General features: G+C 31.7%; 1 protein-coding gene across 4 annotated transcripts in view; it reads left to right on the top strand.

Annotated features, from left to right (window-relative positions):
* Window positions 1–22,851, top strand: part of LOC145319615 (cell adhesion molecule Dscam2-like) — a 194,267-nt gene extending 171,416 nt beyond the window's left edge. For all 4 annotated transcript variants that reach the window (XM_080161875.1, XM_080161853.1, XM_080161884.1 and 1 more), the window contains exons 42-53: window positions 67–137; window positions 9,915–9,997; window positions 10,636–10,784; window positions 11,169–11,451; window positions 11,902–11,975; window positions 14,647–14,771; window positions 15,096–15,172; window positions 16,734–16,836; window positions 17,115–17,297; window positions 20,791–20,869; window positions 21,597–21,676; window positions 22,572–22,851. In XM_080161875.1, the coding sequence (XP_080018001.1) occupies window positions 67–137; window positions 9,915–9,997; window positions 10,636–10,784; window positions 11,169–11,451; window positions 11,902–11,975; window positions 14,647–14,771; window positions 15,096–15,172; window positions 16,734–16,836; window positions 17,115–17,297; window positions 20,791–20,869; window positions 21,597–21,676; window positions 22,572–22,686 (1,422 nt within the window). In that variant the 3' untranslated portion in view covers window positions 22,687–22,851. The remainder of the gene's footprint in view (window positions 1–66; window positions 138–9,914; window positions 9,998–10,635; window positions 10,785–11,168; window positions 11,452–11,901; window positions 11,976–14,646; window positions 14,772–15,095; window positions 15,173–16,733; window positions 16,837–17,114; window positions 17,298–20,790; window positions 20,870–21,596; window positions 21,677–22,571) is intronic.
* Window positions 22,852–23,523: the final 672 nt, after the last annotated feature.

Raw genomic sequence — 23,523 nt, 5'->3', positions numbered from 1 at the left:
AGAGGCTAACTGGGTAACCCATGCCTGAACATATGAAACTAATTAATAATTATCATATCATTTTAGGGAGTAGAGGCTAACTGGGTGAACCAAGCATCGACGTATGGAACAAGTCAACTCAGTATTGAATCAGCAAGGTAACATTTGATAATTAGGGGACGCGCACAAGAATTTTGTCAGGTTTTTTTTCTGTCTTGAAAGTCACGCCGGCACACACTTTAAACTACAATTCTTTTTAATAAATCACGAGTGAATATATTAATATAAAAAAAAAATGGAATAACGGGAAATTTAATTATGATTGATATTATTGATGTCGAATACATAAATATGCTCTCATATAGGATAGGAGCCGGGAAAATCATGTTTCTCATATTCCGTTTCTCGCGGACGGACATTTCGATTTATAGAGTAGCTTCGCTACTAAAAAAAAGTCAAATTGCTTTCATAGAAAAAATATTTCGATAAAGTATGTAGATGAAGAAAAGGGTATTTAGTATAAAAAAAAATAATATCTATTTAATAAGAAATAAACAATTAACCTTTCCAGTTAAAATTTTAAATAAAATTCATGACGTTCTAGGCAGGGGCGTCCAAGCTTTTTATTTTGGGGGGGTTAAAATGGCGCGCGAAGCGCGCCGCAAATTTTTTTTACCCCCCCCAAAAAAAAATTTTTTACCCCGAGGGTAAAATTTGCTTGGGGGGGGGGGGGGTAATTACCCCCCCTGAAATCTGTTGGCAGGGTTAAAATTTTAAATAGGGGGGGTAATCGCCCCATTACCCCCCCCCCTTGGACGTCTATGGTTCTAGGTTAAATGAAAACTAAAAGTAATATGAACATGAAAAAAGTTTTCTGTGAGATATGGTCTGATGTTAGAGTAATTATTTTACAAAACTTAACTTTTCATCATGGTTAAAGGGACAAGACATTGTTAGGTTTTTTAGTTACTTTTTATGTTAGCAAAACTTTGTACCTTGATGTTAAAGGTACGAAACTTTGCTATATGTATAGACTTCTAAGGCAAGGGTTTCATAAATATTTTGTTTTTTTTTCTTATTGTGTGTATTATTTTATATGATTTCTTTTGATTTAAGAGTCCTATTCCTAACCTGAGGTTATATGAACTTCTCTAAAAGCGATATATAATATTTCAAAAATAGAATTAAATAAATAACAATTTGACTTAAATTATTTTGTTATCCTTTAAACCCTGACAAAACTTAACTTTAGACGGACAAGGGATAAAAGTTTTGGTTTAGTTTAACAACACATGCCAAACTTTAATACAAAATATTGAAAAGCTATTTTGTCTAGTTGGGTCTGATATAACTATTATATTTCTCCTAGGTATTATATAAAGTTGTAAGGATTTTTGGGAATAGTCCCTTTCGTAACATCGCCCCATAAGGGGCGATTCGTCGTATTTTTAAAATGGCTTTTTATAGGTTATTTTAGGTTAGGTTAGGTTTTATAAGGTTAGGTGATTGCCCCACAGGGTTAGGTAATTGGCCCCGCAGGGTTAGAGCTCCCCGCAGGGGCTAGAAATAGGAGAAAAGCTACTGTGAAAAATACGAAGAATCGCCCCATAAGGAACTATACCCAGATTTTTTTGTTTGCTGCTAGATTTTTTACTGAACCGATTGAAGTCTCTTTTTTTATGGAAGCCTGGATGGTTTTAGGCTAGTGAATAATAATATATAAGTTTGGCTTTTGGCTATTTTCCTACTTTTCTTACTTCTTCGACTATAGAGCTCCTAGTTCCTAGGAGAGCCGCCGCTAGTATGTAGATAAAGAATTAGGTAGCTATTTTATCAAGCGGTGTTAGGACAGGATTTATAATTATTGGCGGCTGCGTCCAACGCTTTAAGGAGATATGTACAAGAAGGGATAGGTTAGGAATCAAATAGCCTAAAACCATCCTAGGGCCTATGCAAAGCTGCCTTAAAGTTGAGAACTCAATATGATTAAGAATTAGGTAGCCTCTATCGTTTGCTATTATTAGGTTCTTATTTCTCTTTATTGAGTAACATGTAAACTTTCTCTTTATTCATTTTAATTAAATATTTATAAAAAAAAATTTGCTCTATTAAATTGAATTTAGGTTTTATGAAATGAATTTTTAATTAATTTTGTTTGTGTCAGTGTGTCACGTTATACAGCTAACATTTTTACTAACATACATCCACAGACAAAATATATCCTGCAAAATTCACACATTTCTTCAAAAAAAAAGGATTATCTTAGTAAATTTACATTTTTATATTATTACAAAGAGGAATAAATCGGGTTAGAATTCATCTAAGAATTATATTCAATGGGTTGAAAATCAGCATCAAACTAAATACTAATCTTAATTATTAATGACACTTTGAATAAAACAAAGCATTTGATAATCATATTTAACTATTTTAGCAGGTATAATATAGTAATCTTGCTTTTTGTATAATCTACAGCATATTTTTTTCCAATCTCTATATGTATTTTTTTTAATTATGTCAAATTCATTCTTAAGAATCATATTGAAATAGCTGATTCTATTTTAAAATACAATCTTTAACATTTTCAATAAAGCCCAAATCTAACTCTGGGCAAGTGTGAAGGCATGCACCTAGTTTACTTTTACTGCTCAGTGTAAAATTAGTTTTCCCCCATGTCTGTGTTTTTAGACAAAGTGCTACTTCTATAAATTTACTTTTTGTCCGTCTGTTTTTTTTTGTTTTTTTTTTGGCTATTCATAACTATTAACAAATTACTTTCCGTCCATTAAATAGTGGTAAAGATCAGAGAGAGAGGGGACACTGGAATGTTTATTCACTTTATTTATTACTAGTCCCCAAAGCTTTATAATAAAGTTTTATTATTCGTTGACAACTTTTAGGACTTTTATTGAAAGTTAAGTGTTCCTTCATTTTTACCTCCAATTGTAATCTAATGTTAAGGGGTAATTTTGTGTATTGTCATTGGTAACTTACATCAGTTAATCGGCCATTGCCTTATCCCTTTAAATCCATGGGGTAAACATGGAAATTTAGCTTCCAATAGAGATAAATGTCTTATATTTCAAATTAAATACCTCATCTAATTCCCCATAATGGCTCTTTTTGTTATTTTTATCAACATTTTTCTCTCATTTTTGTTTTAACTCTTCTGGATGTTGTTATCCTAGTTTTTATTTGCAGTAAACAAATAAAAGTATTCTACTTTAATATTATACAGCTAAACTAATACATATTACTTTTTACTTTAATTAAAAACAAAATCAATTTTGGAGGAAAAGGCTATTTTTTCATCTTTTATAATTTGAAGATTTAATTTTTCTATGTCCGCTGTTTATAAAACAAAATCTCAAGAAATTGAAGAAAAAAAAGGCTTATGGGATATCCAATTTAAAATGAAAAGAAAAGGTGTTTTCATTATTTTTTTATGAACCAAAATTTTGTGATGAAAAAAATTAATATTATTTAAAAGTTATTAGCAAAAAGGCGTGATATCAAATTAATTTTCAAGGGTAAGCAAACACTCAAGGCTCTGTTAAACTAAAAAGTTTTAACAAAAATGCAGCTTAAGTTAAATAAATCTTGATTAAAAAAGATTATGATAACTTCATAAAAACTGCATTTTTCTTCTAAGAAAAGCTAAGGGATGATTTTTATTATGTAAATCTGCCCTTGAAACTTAAAAATACAAATATTATAAGAGCTGGATAAGTATTTGGGAGAAAAAAGGATGGTCTTAAGTTTCTCAGTCATCGTCAATACTTACTTTTAGAAAAAGTCACATAATTTATTGTGATTAATGCCTAATGCTAAAGTTTGTTGGGTAGATGATTCAATTCTTTCAGCAACTAAGAAAAAATTAAAAAATTATTTCCCTTGTGCATTAGTTATTAGGTAACCTGTCATATTTAGCCCAAGGTTGATGTTTTTAATACCAAATTAACCATCATACTGCCAGCTGTGAAGCTCATTTTAAAAATATTTAAACCCATGTGATCATAAATATCTAAAACGTATACATTACATGAAAAAAAATGAAACTTCTCATCTTGAAAATTTCTATGATTCTTATCTCCATCCATGCAAAATTAAAAAGCTAGAATTTTAGATTTTGAGTGTTCTTATCAGAACACGAAAAACAAGCCCATTCATTTTTATATTTTGCACAAAATTCAGCTTGGAATTAACAATGCGTGTGTATGCTTGTGAAGAAAATTTATATAAATAAATAATGATCATTGAACACTGATAACATCATTTTTAACTGAAAATCTCAATAACTAGTCTAGCATTAAAAAAAACGAACCTTTTTGTAAAATTTAACTTCAATAGAACTATTCAATCTTTACTAAAGTCACTTTTTAAAAAATTCTTTAAAAACCAAATTATAAAAGAGAAAATCTTACTAATAGCTGTAAAGTTACATAAGAGCAGCTAAAAGCCAAACAAAAACTTAATCCGTGCTCTATCAGTTCAGTCCACGTTCAGTGCAAACCTCTTTTCAGTTCTTCATAAAATCCACCAGACAGTCAAAATAATCTAAAAATAATCCACCCCCTCTCTTCCTAACCCCTATCCATGGCAAGCTTTCAAAAGCAAACATGTGAACATAACCTATTAGATACTAAATTATAGCCCATTGGCTTATCTTTCCCTATAAGTATTATATGTAAAACTGATTATGAAAAGTATACAAAAGAAGGGACATGTTTAAAAGAAGCAAAAAAAATTATAAATTTTGAAGATAAAAATCATCCACATTGCACTTTTTTCTCCATTTGAATAACAGAATTAGGGAAAGAAATATTTATCTTTCCATGGCCAATCTCTTTATCCCTGAAAAGAAAGAATGCATGAAAAGTTTAGATTATAAGAACTAAATAGAAATATATATCTCGCAAGGCCACGCTATATAACTAAACTATATAACAAAACGCCAAGTTAAACTCTGGATTTTGGAAACAGAAAGAACAGTAAATTTGGCAGTTTCGCACAAAGTACCTTGTTGAGCACCGATAACCCTCCCTCTCATGTTTTTAATAAGTTGAAAATATAGTGGGTTACTTTTCCATTTGGTTGTTTATGTTATATTGGGTACTGCGGGGCCTAAAAGGGTTAGGCCCAGCGAGGTCAGGACCTCACCCATCTGCATAGTGTAATAAAGATCCCAATGTCTCCTCCCTCCCCATCTATTCCTCTATCCCTGACTGACGTGGATGGATAAACCAGAATGGCAAATTAGCGCCAAAACTTTTTTTTCTTCAACCCTTTGCAAATTATTATCAACTACTTTACCACTTTAGTTGCATTGCACATTGTTCAAACCAGAATGAACATGTACAAACTTTTGAAGAGAGAGAAAAAAGGATTTTAAACAGTTAGGGAGTTGAATCCATTTTTATAGAAGCAGAAATATAATCTATGATTATGGTTTGGACCCTCTAAAACTGTAATCTACCCTTCCACTTTCCCCTCTCTTGGTGAAGATATCTTCAACGCCGATACGATTTTTGAAATATAAGATTCCACTTTTGTCTCTCTTGTTGAAGATATCTTCACCAAGAGAGGCAAAAGTGGAATCTTAAATTTAAAAAATCGTATCGGCGTTGAAGATATCTTCACCAAGAGAGGGGAAAGTAGAATCTTACATTTCAAAAATCGTATCGGCGTTGAAGATATCTTCACCAAGAGAGGGGAAAGTAGAATCTTACATTTCAAAAATCGTATCGGCGTTGAAGATATCTTCACCAAGAGAGGGGAAAGTAGAATCTTACATTTCAAAAATCGTATCGGCGTTGAAGATATCTTCACCAAGAGAGGCAAAAGTGGAATCTTAAATTTAAAAAATCGTATCGGCGTTGAAGATATCTTCACCAAGAGAGGGGAAAGTGGAAAGGTAGATTACAGTTTTAGAGGGTCCAAACCATAATATTAATCATAGATTATATTTCTGCTTCTATAAAAATGGATTCAACTCCCTAACTGTTAAAGGCTAAGACAATGGACAAAAATTAATATACATCTCCAGTGAGGTTTGATAAAATTACCTTCTTTTACAGATCAAAATCACTGGTTGAAAAGTTTGGACACTACTAGTTTGGAAACAACAAATACTAATTAAACTACCAAAAGTTTTAGAACCAATTATAAGATAAAGTGATCATAGAATATTTGGGTACCAGTGCAATTTACAGTCTAATGTACTCGCCCTCCCCGGCTAAAAATCTAACAACTGTTAGGATAAACTAAATAAAATACTTTTAGGGCAACTATGCAACAAAAATATGCATATTTTCTTGAACATTTTTATTAGAAATGATAGTAATTTGTTAGTATGCAAAAAAAGATATGATATTAATTAAATTCCATCATTGTTCAGATAGTTGCAAGGACAAACTAACTTTACTACATTAATTTTTGGCATGGAGGAAGGGGACATTTGTCCCCAAAGTTTTATAATAACGGTTTCTTAACAAATTTTGTTTTGTCCAAACGTTTAAATCACAAATTGTAATCTACATCACGAGTACTTTTGTGTATCATCATTGGAAATTACATCCATATATTGCCCATTGTCTTATCCCTTAAATCTCTGAATTTTTTGACAAGCTTGCTTAAGAAAACAATTATTTGTTGCAGAAACAAATATTATTTATGATTTACTTCATGCCAAGATTATTTTATGTAACCAAGTTTGAATTCGTGATATTATGAAGCAGTCAAATTTTTGCTTAGCTTGCTAAAAACTGAAATAGTTATTAAAAGTTGTATTCAATTTGAATTCATATATTTAGCAAATTTGGATCATGGAAAGAAAACGAAGTTTCCGTTTTCGTCGTTTTTTCACAGTAGCCTTTCTCCTATTTCTAGCCCCTGCGTGGGGCTCTAGCCCTGCGGGGCATATTTTCTAACCCTGCGGGGCAATAATTAACATTTACTTAACCTAACCTAACCTAAAATAACCCTTCAAAAGCTACTGTGAAAATACGATGAAATCGGCAACTTCGTATTCTTTCCATGATCCGCAAATTTAAATGGCAATGTAAAGTGTGTTACTTTATTTTATGTTTTATTATTATTTGGCCACAACTTGGTCAAAAATGCTCACAAATCAGACCTTTTTCGACCAAAGATACTCAAATGGTTCCTTTACAAGCCCAATCAATCATTTTTAAGATATCTATATATTTCAAGGAAAATTGATGAAAATACTAAAAAACAGCAAATTTGGGTGTTACCTTTTATATGCACAGATACCATAAAATCAACAGAAAAAATACTTATTTTTACTTTTCTGTCATTTTTAAAGTTTGGTTCTGTTAAATTGGCTATTCTTGAAGGGATTTATGCATTGAAATATACTGAAACATAATATTGGGCAGAAATTAATGTATTTCAAAGAAAGAAAATTTTAAAAATAATAAATTCGACCTTTATCACTTCAGAGGACAGCTGCCAACCTCCAGTAGACAGGATATAGTTTGATACTTGTTAGCAATAATAATTAGCCCAAAAAGTAAAACAAAAAGTTTTTTAATATGGTAAAAAAATGATAATCTAAATCTTAATTTTGGGGATGATGATCTGAAGGACGCTCTTACTGGTGGTGATGATGACCCAGATCGTATCCAAGTACATGAGCATTATGACAACTCATCTATTGAACTATGGTTCAATTTTTGTATTTGTAGCAGCCTCCAATTAAAAGTTGTAACAAGAAATATAACCATCTTTTAAAAACTACTATATTTACGTTATGAATTGGAGAATTTAAAAACCATGATTGTATGTTTTGGAATTTCTCTTGATTGGAGAATGCTACAAATACAAAAATCGGACCATAGTTTAATAGATAAGTTGTCATAATGCTCATGTATTTGGATACCATCTGGGTCATCATCACCAACAGTAAGAGCGTCCTTCAGATCATCATCCCCAAAATTAAGATTTAGATTATCATTTTTTTACCATATTAAAAAACTTTTTGTTTTACTTTTTGGGCTAATTATTATTGCTAACAAGTATCAAACTATATCCTGTCTACTGGAGGTTGGCATCTGTCCTCTGAAGTGATAGAGGTCGAATTTCTTATTTTCCAAAATTTCTTTCTTTGAAATACATTAATTTCTGTCCAATATTATGTTTCAGTATAATCAATGCACAAATCCCTTCAAGAATAGCCAATTTAACAGAATCAAACTTTAAAAATGACAGAAAAGTAAAAATAAGTATTTTTCCTGTTGATTTTATGGTATCTGTGCATATAAAAGGTAACACCCAAATTTGCCGTTTTTTAGTATTTTCATCAATTTTCCTTGAAATATAAAGATATCTTAAAACTGATTGATTGGTCTTGTAAAGGAACCATTTGAGCATCTTCGGTCGAAAAAGGTCTGATTTGTGAGCATTTTTGACCAAGTTGTGGCCAAATAATAATAAAACATAAAAAAAGGTAACACACTTTATATCTTAAAGAAAGTGTGAGAATTCTAATTTAATTTTCCATCTAATCTGTCAAAATTTTCTATAAAGTTATTTGTTTACATATGACCGACAAAATTCTGTCCTTCTCAAGCTGTAAAAAGATTTATCATTTCTTTGTTTTAGGCAAGGTTATCTATAGAGGTTAGAAACTTACTGATATTGCCTAAAGCAAATTTTTAATAATTTGAAATAGGATTTTGTTAAGAGAAAATTATATACCTCTTTTGTGTGGTAAATTTTACAATCCATCTGTAATTTCTTTGTAATATTCATTGTTCATTGTTGAAATAAAAAGTTTAATTAAATCTGTGTATTTTCCAGATTGTTCTTTTTCAGTAAGCGTCATATATGGCCAGGTTATTTTGGGTTTAGGTAATCCTTTGAAGACCCCAGGGCAAGCAAAAAATAAGTAACTGCTTAACTGCTAGAGTTGTATTAAGACATTATATGATTTTATTATACTGATATTACAGACAATAAATAACTTATAAATAGTATGAAGTTCAGTATCTATTAGAACTATTTCTTCTTCCTTAGTTAACACTCCTGAAGTGTGTGTGTTTGGGTGTGTGTGAAGAATTCTAAAAATGAGGTTGACATTGTTTGTTTTTGGTCTGAATTCAATTATGTCTGTTGGGCCACATCAAGGAGGATAGAAATAAGATTGGGTATTTTAGGATTGCTATGATTTTACCAAGCAGAAGATAAATCAAGTCATTTCTTAAAATTGCAGTTGAATAGCATAAAATGTTAAAACAAAAAAAATATTTGTAATCATTATATATTTTGCGCAATGCTTTTTGTTTATGTTTCTTTAAAAATTGCAGATTCCTGCTTTAAATAATCTTCCCATAAGTCAAATCTAATATATAAATAAAAAGTTTATTTGCTTTTAACAATAGAATGATAATAGATCTGTTTATTTCTCAACACAAAAGATAATAATCCTTTGACCACAAACTGTCTTGTCCTGGGTTAGTAAATAATAAAGATTTCTTGGACATTTCTCTCTTCCAAATAAAATAAAACGAAATAAGAATATCACCACAACAAGAAAAATTTTCCTTTATAATTTTCATTTTTTTAAATTCATTGAATACTTGGGCCATTTAGCAATAATTTCTCTATTTTGTAAAAAATATTTAGAATTAAATGTTAGATTTGTATTAGATTTGATTTTGACTAAAAACAAATTTTTGGGGGTTTCTTTCAATATCTAGTCGCCAACCCCTAGTTTTATATAACTTGCAATTAGAGTAAATTTTTGTGTGATAATGTTTTACATTAAGCTATGTCAAGTAATGTTTTAATGAATAGGGTTAGGATGCTGCAGTTAGTTTCCACAGGGGTTAGGCATAAGGAAAAACACCTTCATTACCAATTTTGTTCTTTTATTGATAGTCTGAACGCTAATTAAGTTTGATAATTTTTAGGACTGAAGATTCTGGAAACTATACCTGTGTGGTAGAAAATGGAGATACCCTGGATACCATCTCATACAGCCTTAAAGTTCAAGGTAAATTAAAATTATCCAGGGTCTGTAATTCAGCAAATTAATTACATTTGAAATTGCTAAAAATTTGGATATTTAGTATGCATAATGTTGACTTAAAACTTGTTTTGAGCTGAAACTAGAGGGTGATAAGAGGAGAAAAAGTGAGGCAGGTTGTGGAGAAATTTTACTAAAAATTGTTTGTCAGAGACCTGATCCATTGTTCTTGATATATCTCTGTAACAACTTTGTAATTTTATACAAACCTCAATAAAGGTTATACACTTGCTCCCAACAAAGTAAATTATTTAAAGGTTAATGTAGTGTAAATTTAATCTTGTAAATGTTTTTGTGACAATAATGAATATTGGTACGCAAAACATTTTTTCTTTAGTGGATGCTATTCTTAAATGAAAAAAAGTAATTTAGGAAATATTCTGGTTCTAATTCAATATTTTGTGGAATAGTTTTAACTTTCCAACAAAATATAACCCTTTAACAACATTTGTCTAAAGGACCTTAAGATGAGCCATTTCATGAAAATTAGTTTTCCTTTTTTAGAGTGATATAATTCCCTCTAGCTTTGATTTTTCATTTTGTTACAATTATCACAATGTACCCCTTAAATTTAGAGACTTAAGAATGTAAATAATTATTTTCAGTGTCGCCACGACCACCAGTGATACGAGTGCACCGTGTAACCTCTAACTCAATAACCTTGAGATGGGCGAATGGGGACATTGGTAACTCCCCAATTGTGGGATATAGAATCAGATACAAGATCACTTATGGAGAATGGATGGAGAAAAAGGTAATACTCGAATTAGTTTTTCCAGTATGGCTTCAAAACCGATTAATATCCGCTGAATTAGTCTTGTTCAGCCATACTGAAAAAATCATGTTTTGCATCGTATAACAGACAATTTTCCAAGAATATTAAAATAAAAATCATTAAAATATTATCAGTTTAATAGCCCGGGCCTCTCGGGGACAACAAAACTGGTTATAGCTATTTAAGTTTTTATTTTAATATTCGCGGAAAGCTGTCTATAATAAGAAAACTTAGAATTTATAAGCAGCAAAGCCACAAACACAATATTTTTATATGAGAAAAGAATAGTAAAATACTTTACTATTTGATCAAAAAGTCTTTAAACATTTTTTTTTCAAAAATATTTAGATATAAAATTTTCAGGTAAGCTTCTATGCTGAAGAGGACACGCTGCAGAACCTGTACTGCGGCCGTCAGTATCACATGGTCATGTACCAGACAAACTATATCGGCGAGTCCGACCCCAGCCAAATCATCAACACCAAAACTGTCGGCGAAAAGCCGACAGCCCCGCCAACCGAAAATTTCTTGGTGGTGAATTCAACCCTGGCCATCCTGCTGCTGGACGCCTGGGAGCAGGACAGCTGTCCAGTTTTGTACTTTGTTATTGAGTATAAACTCTCCTCGGATGATAATTGGATTGTAGGTGAGTTTTTTCTTTTAGTACTCAGGAATTTTTAAGGTACAATACAATGGACTATAAATTTATTTTCACTCAAAAATTATGACAAAGAGAATTACTCCTTCTGTTATTTATTTAGGTTATTGGTTGAAACGCATAGACACTGATAGTTATGAACCAATCAATCAAGATTCAATAAAAGTACCCAAAGTTTTATAATATTTATAAAACATTGGGTACTATTGTAATTTACAGTCCAATATTCCTTCACTCCCTGATAATACCATATCTTTCTTATGATTAGACTCTATCCACATGTCATTGAGTCCTACTCTTTATTATTTTTCTCTTTATTAGCGAATTTTAAAAGCTTTAAACTGTGTAAAAATGTGTCTTATAAAGTGATTTAAATACAATAAATGTCAAAACCTCACTCCTAAAATATCATAAAATCAAATTTGATAAATATTTTAGTGACTAATAATTTGGAGCCTCAAGACACCTACAGCATCAGAGGATTGAATCAAGCCACTGCCTATGATTTAAAGGTATGTCTTTATTTGGGAGGTTCTTAAAGTTTAGAAACAGTTGACCAGAATTAATGTTAAATACCTAAATCTACTTTAAATAGAAAAAGAACAGTAAGCGAATAAAATAGACAATTTTATGATAAAAAACATGAACATGCCATGACTCGGGGTGTACTGAGCTGGATCTTTAAAAGCGTAGCCGTGGCCGTAGTCGTGGTCAGAGTTACAGCCACCAACCTAATAGCGATCTTTAAATCATATTAACCATGCGTAATCGTGGCCACAAAAAAAAATGCGATCTTTAAATCATATTGACAACGCGTAGTTGTAATCGTAGCGTGGTTAACCCCGCTAAAAGTGACCACAGTCCGTTGGTGTGGCTAAAGCGTTGCTAAAGCCACGAAGACAGCTGCTTTTGATAATTTTAATGTAAAACTATTGAAAACGTAAATTATAATTGTTAAATGAATGTATGAATAATTGTACGGGCATGGAATATTTTATTTAAAAACTATCATAAAAATATTTTAATTGTGGTTTTTATAAATAATAAAATAAAAGTAAATTATAAAAGTTAGGATGTAGTTTATTTATATGATGTATAAAATAACGTACGGGCATGGAATGATTTGTTAATATTGAACCGTCACGTATGGGTATTGGGTAATACTAATAAAGTATGTTGCCTGTGTTACATAAAGAGACAGTTTTTAGGAAATTAATATGATAAAACTATAAATATACTTAAATTAAATTAAATTCTTTTGGGGATTTATTACTGCAATATTATTGATAAGGTTGGAATATGATTACATTTTTTAAATTTTAGTAATTGAATGTATTTTTTTATTTATATTGAATTTATTGGACTCTCCCTTTGTCTTGTGTGTAGTGGCTGTCTGTCCAGCCGTGCTGGGCAATTGGCCGTGCGTGCAATGTCGTGCTGTGCCGTGCCCCGGCACGATATAGGCCATACCAGCCGTAGTACCAACTACATTGGCTCATGCCCTTAATAATATGTAAATATTACAAACATTTAAAATGTGTTATTAAAATAGTAATTTTGTATAAAATATAATTTCATTTCTTTGATGAAAATAATTTATTTTTAGGTGGGCCATAAAAGATTTTAGATATCCATAATTCTAGGATAGCCGGTATTGCACTTCTGTAAAATCATTTAAAATCCATGTTTTATTAGCAGCACTGTGGCGACGACTACGGCTACAGCTACAACCACAGCTACGCCTACGACAACGACTACAACTACAACTACAGCCATGACTACGGCCACGGCTACAGCCACGCCAACGGCTACACATTTAAAGATTCAGCTCATGTATTATACTATATAGATGTAAAGAAGGTGTATCAACTATTTTTTTTATAGCTAGCCGGTTCTTTTAGTAAGTAGTAGATGTAAAATTTTTCATAGAATTCAGATATGCAATCGGTTTTTTTGTAGACCTCTTATTTTTTAAGTAATTTAAGTTTAAAAAAAAAAAATTAAGTCGATTTTAAGGTACTAAAATGCAACAAAAAAAAGAAAGAAAATGGTCATTATGAACAAAAATAGTAAGATCTTTAATTTGACACCTTACTTTTTCAATTCTGTCAGGTAATTATTGAAAAAATCGATTTTTTTTAACCCACGAGAATAAAAACTTTGAACTTAATTTTATTATTTCACAAATAAAAAAATATGGGTTCATATATACCTTTAGAATCAGAAAAATATTACGAATCCATTGTAAGCAAAATTGAAAAAAAAAGTTTACAATATAGTATATAAACTACAATAAAAGGAATTATATGAAAATATCATATTATATTGTACAGGCAACGTCTTAATTCTTCAATTGAGTATAAAAATGGGAAGGGGGTAAAGAGGGGGTAAAGAGGGGGTAAAAAAGGGAAGACAATAGTGTTGTCAGAACAAAAAAAATAATTGGCCATTTCTTTAATTTTTTAATTTTTTAATTTTTTTCAATTTTGCTTACAATGGATTCGTAATATTTTTCTGATTCTGAAGGTATATATGAACCCATGTTTTTTATGTCTGTTTGAGAAAATATTTAGGTCTAAAGTTTTTATTATACCGAGGTTAAAAAAATAGATTTTTTCAATAATTACTCAACAGAATTTTAAAAGTAAGGTGTCAAATTAAAGATCTTACTATTTTTGTTCTTACTGGCCATTTTCTTCTTTTATTTTGTTGCGTTTTAGTACCTTAAAACCGACTTAATTATTTTTTTAAAAAACTTAAATTACTTAAAAAATAAGAGGTCTACAAAAAAACCGATTGCATATCTGAATTCTATGAAAAATTTTACATCTACTACTTACTAAAAGAACCGGCTAGCTATAAAAAAAAAAGTTGATACAACTTCTTTGTAGACAAAGTCAGTAGGAACCCAGTAAAAGTATCGGACTGATTATGACGTAAAAAAATAATTAGCCAATGAGAGGCCACTATAAGTTTTACCAATTGGTTAATAATGGCCTCTCATTGGCTAATTTTTTTTTACGTCATAATCAGTCCGACACTATTACTGGGTTCAGTCAGTAGTAGTAGTAGTTGTGTGGATGATAATTGACGCACAGACTAACGGGTATACTTTAGTTAAAAGTTATCTTGCTTTTTTTAAATCTCCTTGTTAGAATTATTTAATCTGTTTATTTTGTTTAGGTAACTGCTCACAACCATGCAGGCGCATCTACACGTGTCTACAACTTCATGACCCTGGACAGTCTAGGCTCCACCCCTATTCAGAGGGGCGGGCTCACATCTATCCTGTCCGGACTTGGCTTCAGGCATTGATAACTATACAATAATAACAATATTTTAGGGGAAATAACATAATAGGAAATCAAAAATCAACCAAACTTCTCTTATCAATGTTATCTAAATTTAATTTTGATATCAATTAATATTTTAAGATTTTGCAGATTTGGGATTCTATTGATAAAAGGGTCAAGTTATTTATGTACTAATAAAATTAATTGACTAAAAACCTAACCTAACATTCATTTGAAGTCTAACAGTTTGAAAAAGTAATCTATTTGTTAAATTTTAAGAGGGTATAGTTAATGAATTAAACAGCTTGTAATTCTATCTATAGTTATCTATGAATTCAGGACCTCTATCTCCATATTGATATCTGTAATCTGTCTTATTCTGGCTTCACTTGGCGTCTGCTTCTGTATTAGAAAAAGTAAGATTTTCAAATTTTATCATTAGAGTAAAACAATAGAGGGGGAAGGGGTTAGATAACTGTGTGTCCCCACCTCGTGGACCCCTTGCCGAAAAAGTCCGAACTCTGGATCCAGGTAGTTGTCTGGGTTATAATACTTAATACATTTATTATTTGATCAACAAAAAACTTTCTGTTTTAATTATCCCTATATTTTGTTTTGGTAACAATTACAGCATGCACTAATATGTAGTAAAATTTTATCTTGTGCAATAAACCAGAAATAGTAATAAACAGCCCAATGCCACCTCTCTCTATGGTTTCATTTAGTCCTTTGGGTATATTTGTACATTAAAATTGAAGTGATTCTCAATTGGAAATTTTTAAATCATTTGACCATTTTTATACCGCAGCTGCAATATTAATATTGCATACAAAGTATACACTTAAAACAAACTAACTTAACCTGCGCTGGTAAATTTAAGTAAATGCTGTGCTAATCTACTTAGAATTTTCTTTTTTCTGCACTAGAGGATAATGATTAGAGTTCACAAAACCTCAACTCTAAATATGAATGTCTTATTAGAATAAAATTTAATCTATGACAATGACATGGATCTAATACTAAAACCATGCCCTTATATGACTGTTTTTCATACATTATTTAATTTAAAGTAGTAAAGTTTTATGCCTAATGCTAAAGATCTCAGAAAATCCGAATGGGTTTTACGTTCATGAATGCTATATAAATATCTTGGATTGGTTTCAGGCAATTTTACTGGCCTTCCTCCCTTTACCCCCCCCCCCCCTAAGGATAAGGATGAAACAGTTAGTATTTTAACAAAGACATCAATTGAATTCTAAGTAATTAAAGTTCCTACAATTTTTTCTCTTCCTAAAAGATTAATGTTAGTGATTAGTGGAGAAATTAATGTACACAGGTCTCCACTAATCTCACACATTTTTCTGGCAACCCAGGGACATAGGGTTAAAGATACAATCACAAAAATTCATGTTAAGTTATTTTGAGGTTCATAGTGTTGTTTTAAATTAATTGTATTGATAAGCTTTTCAAGAAGAACAAGAACAAGACTATTTATATGAGCGAAGTATTAAATACAGTAATGTTGTTCGGTCTATTAGAAGGTCGACAGGACATAACACAATTATGCAGTAGCTTGGCTACTAAAAATGGCTATAAAAATTGTTACGATTGCTAGAAATTCTTATTTTCATTCAGATAAATGTTGAAAATCACGAATTTTTGTAAATTATTGAAATGCTTCGCTGTTGAAAATCTACCGCACAGACTTTTACTGAGTTAGCTAATTTTTTCTTGGCAAGGATTAGACATTAGTGACTTTTTTGTCTGCGAAATAAAAATTGTTTTCTTTGTTGTTGAAACATTAGTACTTTTAAGTAGTGCAGCTACTTTTTAGTATAACTAAGTTTGGTAATTGTAAGAGGAAAAAATATTGCCAAAAACAAGTAAAGGAGGACGAGAGGCCCAGAAGTCTGCTTGTCTCATAATATAATAAGTTAAAAGTTCAGAATAAACTGTTGATTCATATCTATTCTTTAGAACAAGTGTCCAAGCGTCCTGGCCGTTATGACGAGATACCAAAATCTTCAACTCTGGAAAACAGACAAAATATTGATCAACAGTTCTATGCCACTGTTCAAAGGTATTATTTACTATTAGTGAAGATGCTCAACAATTTAGTTAGGTTATCAAGTAAATTAACTTGAATGAGTTATATTTGTTTTTACTTACCTCTAAGGTCTTCTTTACGAAGGGTTTGGGACACCTCCCTACATTTTTTATGGATTAATTAATGAAAAATAGTTTAAACCTAATAGAAACTATAAGACTTTACTGTAAAGAGTATTGGTCAGTTAGATATTTCTGTACAGCGAGACATACAATCATCCTTGCTCATTTTGATTTAAATCATTATTTTAGGAAAACTCCAGCCTTAACACCATTCTCCAGCGGGTACGAGGTGGACACGATAGAGCAGCTAAAACGAGCGGTCAGATCAAAAGTTGAGAAAATCCCCGAGACAGCCAATGAGATATCGCCGTATGCAACATCGAACCTGCAGACGCTGCCAGTTGGTCCAGCTGGCCGGAATACGTTGGGCAGGTAGAATATCTTTTTACAGCTGCAGCAATATCCCTTCAATTAAGAATGGAACATATTTAGATTAATACTTATACTCTTTACGTTTGGTTAGATTTAGTTAGGGCCTCTCAGAGGTTTAACTTAGACATTAAGGTCGACAAAATTATTTTTGAAATGGTTGTCATGTTGCTACATGACTACGTTCATGTCCAATATGTGAAAGTTCCAATGACATTCATTTGCAAATACGGATACTGTTTATAATCTCCATAGTGAATTCAGATATAACTGAAAACTCCACACAAAAAAGGTTTTTGATTAAAATATTATAATATGTTTAAAATATGTAAAATTCTGGTTTGTATTTCTAAAACCTCAATTTACTAAAAAAAACCAGGGGGTATAAACCTAATGTCGGTTTAATTATTCTACAATACTTTCTTTCGCCCACTTTTTAACAGCACCTTAAATAAGAATTTTATACACAAAATTTTGATTCAATGTCGCCTATGCCTCATTCCTGTATCTTCTCCTGTAAAACCTATGGATATATTATTACCTGGATCTTACACAGCAGATTATCATGTACTCTAATAAAAACTTGTAGCTGGTTAAAATAACGATCCCCACGTCCACTCCATTTACCCCATCCTCTCCCCTCCTACTTGATCAACAAACTGACTATTAAGTGATATTAATGCTAGCAACCTAAATTGACGCAAATTTTTCCCCTGTCATAATATCCACGTGTATTCTATATCCATTTTGAAACCACACTTGCTGAGCTTTTATTTATTACAGCTACACCTTTCAAAATTTTGCATAAATTCAATATTTATCATCATATATGCGATTTTGCATGCTAAAATTTATATTCTATCAAACTATATTTGAAGGTGTGTGTGGTGTGTGTAATGTGTATGTGCGTGCGTGTGTGTGTGTGTGTTTGTGCATATCTACATGCTTTGCACATTTTCATTTGTTTTTGTTGTACAACACCAAGGAAATTAAAATTCAAAATATCCAAGCTGTTTGTATCATAAAGCTATACAGGGAGGTAGTGGGCAATGGATGTAAAAATAATCTACAATCTTTATCTTTCCCCTATAGTTTTAAAATTTTAAAGTCATAATTTTGAAATTATTCAAGATTATTAATTTAACAATTTGACTATACCATAGACTAATTAAGTTTATTTCCAAATTATACCTACAAACTTCATTGTTGATATTATACACAATGATTATAGTTTCATTATCATCATTGCATTGTTGAACAAGATTTCTGATAAGAATCATTTATAATATTCGACATATTGTAGACGTATCAGGAATGTTTAAAACATTAATACTTCTTTCATAAAATAAACTCAATTTACAATTATTTTAAAATTATCTCTCTGGACGGATTTAGGCTATTTTTATGCTCCCTCCCTAACCCTTAAAATACAAAACTAGGAACACAACTTCTAGTTAGAAATAAATGAAATATTCAAGGAATAAATTTAAATTCTTTCAATCAATTGTATCTTGTAATCTTTTCTTTACTCCATACACATTTCCCCTACAAGCATTTATATTTTCCATTTAAATGGCAACAAAATTTGCATAAAGATATTTTGCACAGGTTTTTATTCGCCAAGATGTGTTTTGCAGCGTATATTTGAATTTACATTTGCCAGGGTTGCAAGCAAAATTGTTTGTGTTTCTATTCAAGGATTTATATGTACAAGACAATGGACGATAAATTTATAAGTATCCCAAATAATGATACACAAAATTTCCTTTTCTTTATATTACAATAAGTTGTTCAAACATTTGGACACTGAACCTAATGAACCAACCATTCAAATTCAATTTAAGTTTCCAAAGCAACCAATAAGAAAACGTTATTACAAAACTTTGGGGACTAGTGTAATAAACAGCCCATTTTCCTCTCCCTAAGTGGAATGTGTTATTTGGGGAATAGTCCCTTTCGTAACATCGCCCCATAAGGTGCGATTCATCGTATTTTTAAAATATATTTTTATAGGTTAGGTTAGGTTATATTGGGTTAGGTGATTGCATCACAGGGTTAGGTAATTAACCCCGCAGGGTTAGAGCCCCCCGCAGGGGCTAGAAATAGGAGAAAATCTACTGTGAAAAATACGAAGAATCGCCCCATAAGGTGCGATGTTACGAAAGGGACTATACCCGTTATTTGTATATTTAAGGCATAGAAATATCTATTCAAATAAAAGTTGTATGTGTAAGATCAGGGAGGAAGAGATCAATGACGATTAGATTGATCTACAACCCTTTCTTTACCCAAATAAATGTAATATACCATTGGTGAAATTCTGCGCATTTTGATTTTTGTGGGGGATTTATTAATTTTCTGTTGGCCAACCCCTGGTTTTATGCTATATTTCTTCACATATGATGCATCATACAAAGAAATACATACACAGAGACTTAGATCACAATTCATAAAGAAAATTATAGCTAAAAGAACTTATACTTTTTTCTTTACAAAATAGTATTAGCTGAAAAATTAGTTTAAGTAAATTAATGACGATGTCAGGAAGGGAGTGGGTTTGTTTTTTACATTAGTCTTCAAAGTTTTGTAATAATTTTTTTTATCGTTGGCATAACAACTCTGGGGACTTTAACTGTATTTGATTGGTTGATTCAACCACTAATTGTAATATACAGAAGAAGATAATTTTGTGTATTATCATTAGGGATGTCTATAGATCCCTGATGTTATAAGGGATGCTAACCTTAAAGGCTTCCTTATCTAAATCTCTGTCATATTTTTTGTACATTCATATTTTCTAATATTGTATGTATTGTAACCAAGGACATCCAAAAGTAAAGAATCATTTTAAAACTCATGGATAGACAAACAAAGTGAGTTGCAGAGCATATGTTCAATAAGAGAAAAATGATGTTTTTTTGTAGCATAACTTGCAGACTGACAATATAAGTGAGATTTTTTAAATGTTATTTGAAAAGGGAATCTCTACATTAGCATAAATTCAGACTTCCACCATAGTGTTACGGACTAACGCACATATGAACAAACGGACAATATGCATATGTTTTTTAGCAACATTTTTCTGTCTGAATCTTAAATATCATTTAAATATCTTTCATTCAAAGATTAGAATTTATATTTCGCAATATTTTGGAACAGATTTAACTTTTCAAAAAATGAAAATATAACTAGTATTAAAAAGAATGACAACATCCATAAAAGCGACGCTTTGAAACGGTAGAACAAACGAACAATAACATTTTTAGGTTGTCAGAACTTAAAAAGCAGAATATAAATGCATAAGTCTAAACGAAATTGTAAGTCAATTTATAGCAAAAGTGCAGAAATACAGGATACTGTTTAAGGAAATACTTACATTTTTAGGACTTGATTAAAAATATTCTTCGCTTATACCATTGTACCTTGTTGTAATAAGTAATAATAGTGTTCCAAAAATCAGATTAATAGGATAATTATATCAGATGAAATTTTTTAGGAAAGAAACGATGAGGATGACCGACTATCCTGGCGGGACTATGGGTAGAATGACGGATGCTAGGGTTAGACAGTTACAGGTACAGTTTTAGTAGATTTACACCAACAAAAATATTTTATATCAAAGTTGCTGGAAGTATGTATGTGTTTATTCATTAATATTTTACAAACAGTCTAGAATTTCTAGGAATGCTTGGTATTGGTCTAGGACATGTTTTAGGTTAAATGGCTGGGAGTTGAGTCGTCCACCAAGATTATATCCCCCAAAGATGTTAAAATTAAAAATGAAATTTCCATGGCATAAATGAACAAAGATTTAAATCTGATTTTATTTTACGAGTATTATCCTCTTAGAAATTTTTTTTTCAATATTAAAAATTTGAGTACCCCCCCAACCCCCCCCCCCCCAACCCCCGACAGCGAACTATGAACTCTGGCCGCAGCGCTCGGCCCCCTAGCCTGCCTAGCCGCAGCGCTCGGCCCCCTTGCCTGCCTAGCCGCAGCGCTCGGCTCCCTAGCCTAAAACCTAACCTAAAATAGTTGTTCGTCGGTAGCGGGGGGGGGGGTACAAAATTGAAAAAAATTGAAGAAAAAAATTTCTAAGAGGATAACGCCATTTTACGTTATAAGCTATTATCTATATCAATAAAATAAAAATTATGCCACTTTACTAGCATGTTTTATTTAAAAACATTATTTTGGATTTGCATCTTACTAGGATTACTGACCGATCGGGACTCTAAGAGGAGCATTTCCAAAGATATATCAATTAAATGATTATTCTAAGTAATCTCTATTATATTATAGGAGAAGGGCAGACGAGGTACTGTGAGTACGGGAGGCACTCTGAGAAGAGCTGATACTTCCAGTAGAGGCCATAGAAGAAGGTAAACTTATCTGTTATAGCAGCTAAGTAACAGTTGTTGTGGGTTGGTCTGCAGGTCGATTACCTTTCACCACTCAGGGATCTTAAGAGATAGGACAATAGGTTATAAATAAATGTGCAATTTCAATTAGGATAAACAAAATTGTCTGTTCTGTGGCCAATGAATGAGATAACTAACTAACATGATTATAAAACTCATAGTATCAGTATAATTTACAGTCCAATGTTCCCACCATCCCTGCAACCACTATAATTACAATAATGCTTAACTCTTAATTATCCAGCTTATACCAACAATGAAATTAATTCACGAAACCTGTACGTGTTTTTTCACCTGTCGTTGGGGGGCAACACATAGTAAAATTGACGACCTCCCCATTTGCCCCTCAAATATTATTTTAGTTTTTTTGCTTGTTGGTTGTACCTATTCCTGATAATTTTCAACTAATATTAACTAAACATAAATTTATATATTTTTTAGAATATGGGGGGAGGAAAGCGAAGATTGGTAGGGCGAGGAGGAGGGATACTGATTAAAATAATAATTTAGGTCATTTTTGTGAAAATAAATTTATTACAAACTATAAGAAAATTATTTCTAGCATAAAAACTGTCAACCTTAATTTTATAAAATTTCGTAAATAATCAAAAGAATTATTCTTATGATAAAATTCGGTGTTTTCCCTCCAAGTGCGTATCGAGCACTGAACTCCTACATGGCTACCCAGCACCAATATAATCTGACCTGAATAAAGTATAATCTAACAATTATTTTCATTTTTTTAAATGAGGGGTTGTTAAAAATGTTCTCGACAGGGCAAGTAGAGGGAAATTGGCTAAAATAATTGGTTGTACAATACACCTGATGGAAATGCTTATCCTTGTTTTTATTTCAGGTATAGTGAAAGTGAAGAGTACGACAGTGACAGTGACAGCAGGACAGAGTCAGCCAACAACCTGGATCAGGACAGGTTCAATCCGCTACGGTACAGGGCTCAGTTTAACCTCTGAACCCGGACCAGGACAGGTACAGAGCTCAGTTCAACCTCTGAACCCGGACCAGGACAGGTACAGAGCTCAGTTCAACCTGTGAACCCGGACCAGGAGAGGTACAGAGCTCAGTTCAACCTGTGAAGCTGGACCAGGACAGGTACAGGACTCAGTTCAACCTGTGAACCTAGACCAGGACAGCTATAGGACTCAGTTCAACCTCTGAACCCGAACCATGACAGGTACAGAGCTTAGTTCAACCTGTGAACCTGGGACCATGACAGCTACAGGCCTCAGTTCAACCTCTAAAACTGGACCAGGACAGGTTCATGGCTGAGTTCAACCTCTGAACCCGGTCTAGGACAGATACAGGGCTCAGTTCAACCTCTGAACATCCCCTCAAAACTCAAGATTAAGATAAACTGTAAAAAAAATTGCCAAAATAAACTTTAAAGTGTCTCAATTTCATGAGATTTACAAAGGAAAATCAGTGGGAAAAAATAACATTATTGGCTTTTTGAATCAATTTTCAAACCAATATGTGAACAAGAACAGTTATAACCAGTGAAAGATATTAATTTGTTGTTAATTATATGCCAAAGAAATGTAAAGCATGCCAAATAATGGCCAGAATTATTTATTTTTAGTAAAAGTAATGTTATGATTTATAAGAAAAGTATGAGAAAGACATAAAGTTTTGAAAATACTGCCAAAAATATATTATGATTATTAAGATTTTACAATTTAAAGAAAACATAGGACAATAAAACAAAAATTGTATTAAATAAGTTGTATATAATTACTTTCTGAATAAAATCCAGATGTCGGCAATGGCGGCTTATTGTCAGCTGAAATTTG

The sequence above is a fragment of the Acartia tonsa genome, chromosome 1 (assembly GCF_053477335.1).
Source record: "Acartia tonsa isolate MP-2025a chromosome 1, ASM5347733v1, whole genome shotgun sequence".
Lineage (NCBI taxonomy): Eukaryota > Metazoa > Arthropoda > Copepoda > Calanoida > Acartiidae > Acartia > Acartia tonsa.
The sequence above is the reverse complement of the archived record's forward strand: the minus strand, read 5'-3'. Positions and strand labels throughout refer to the sequence as shown.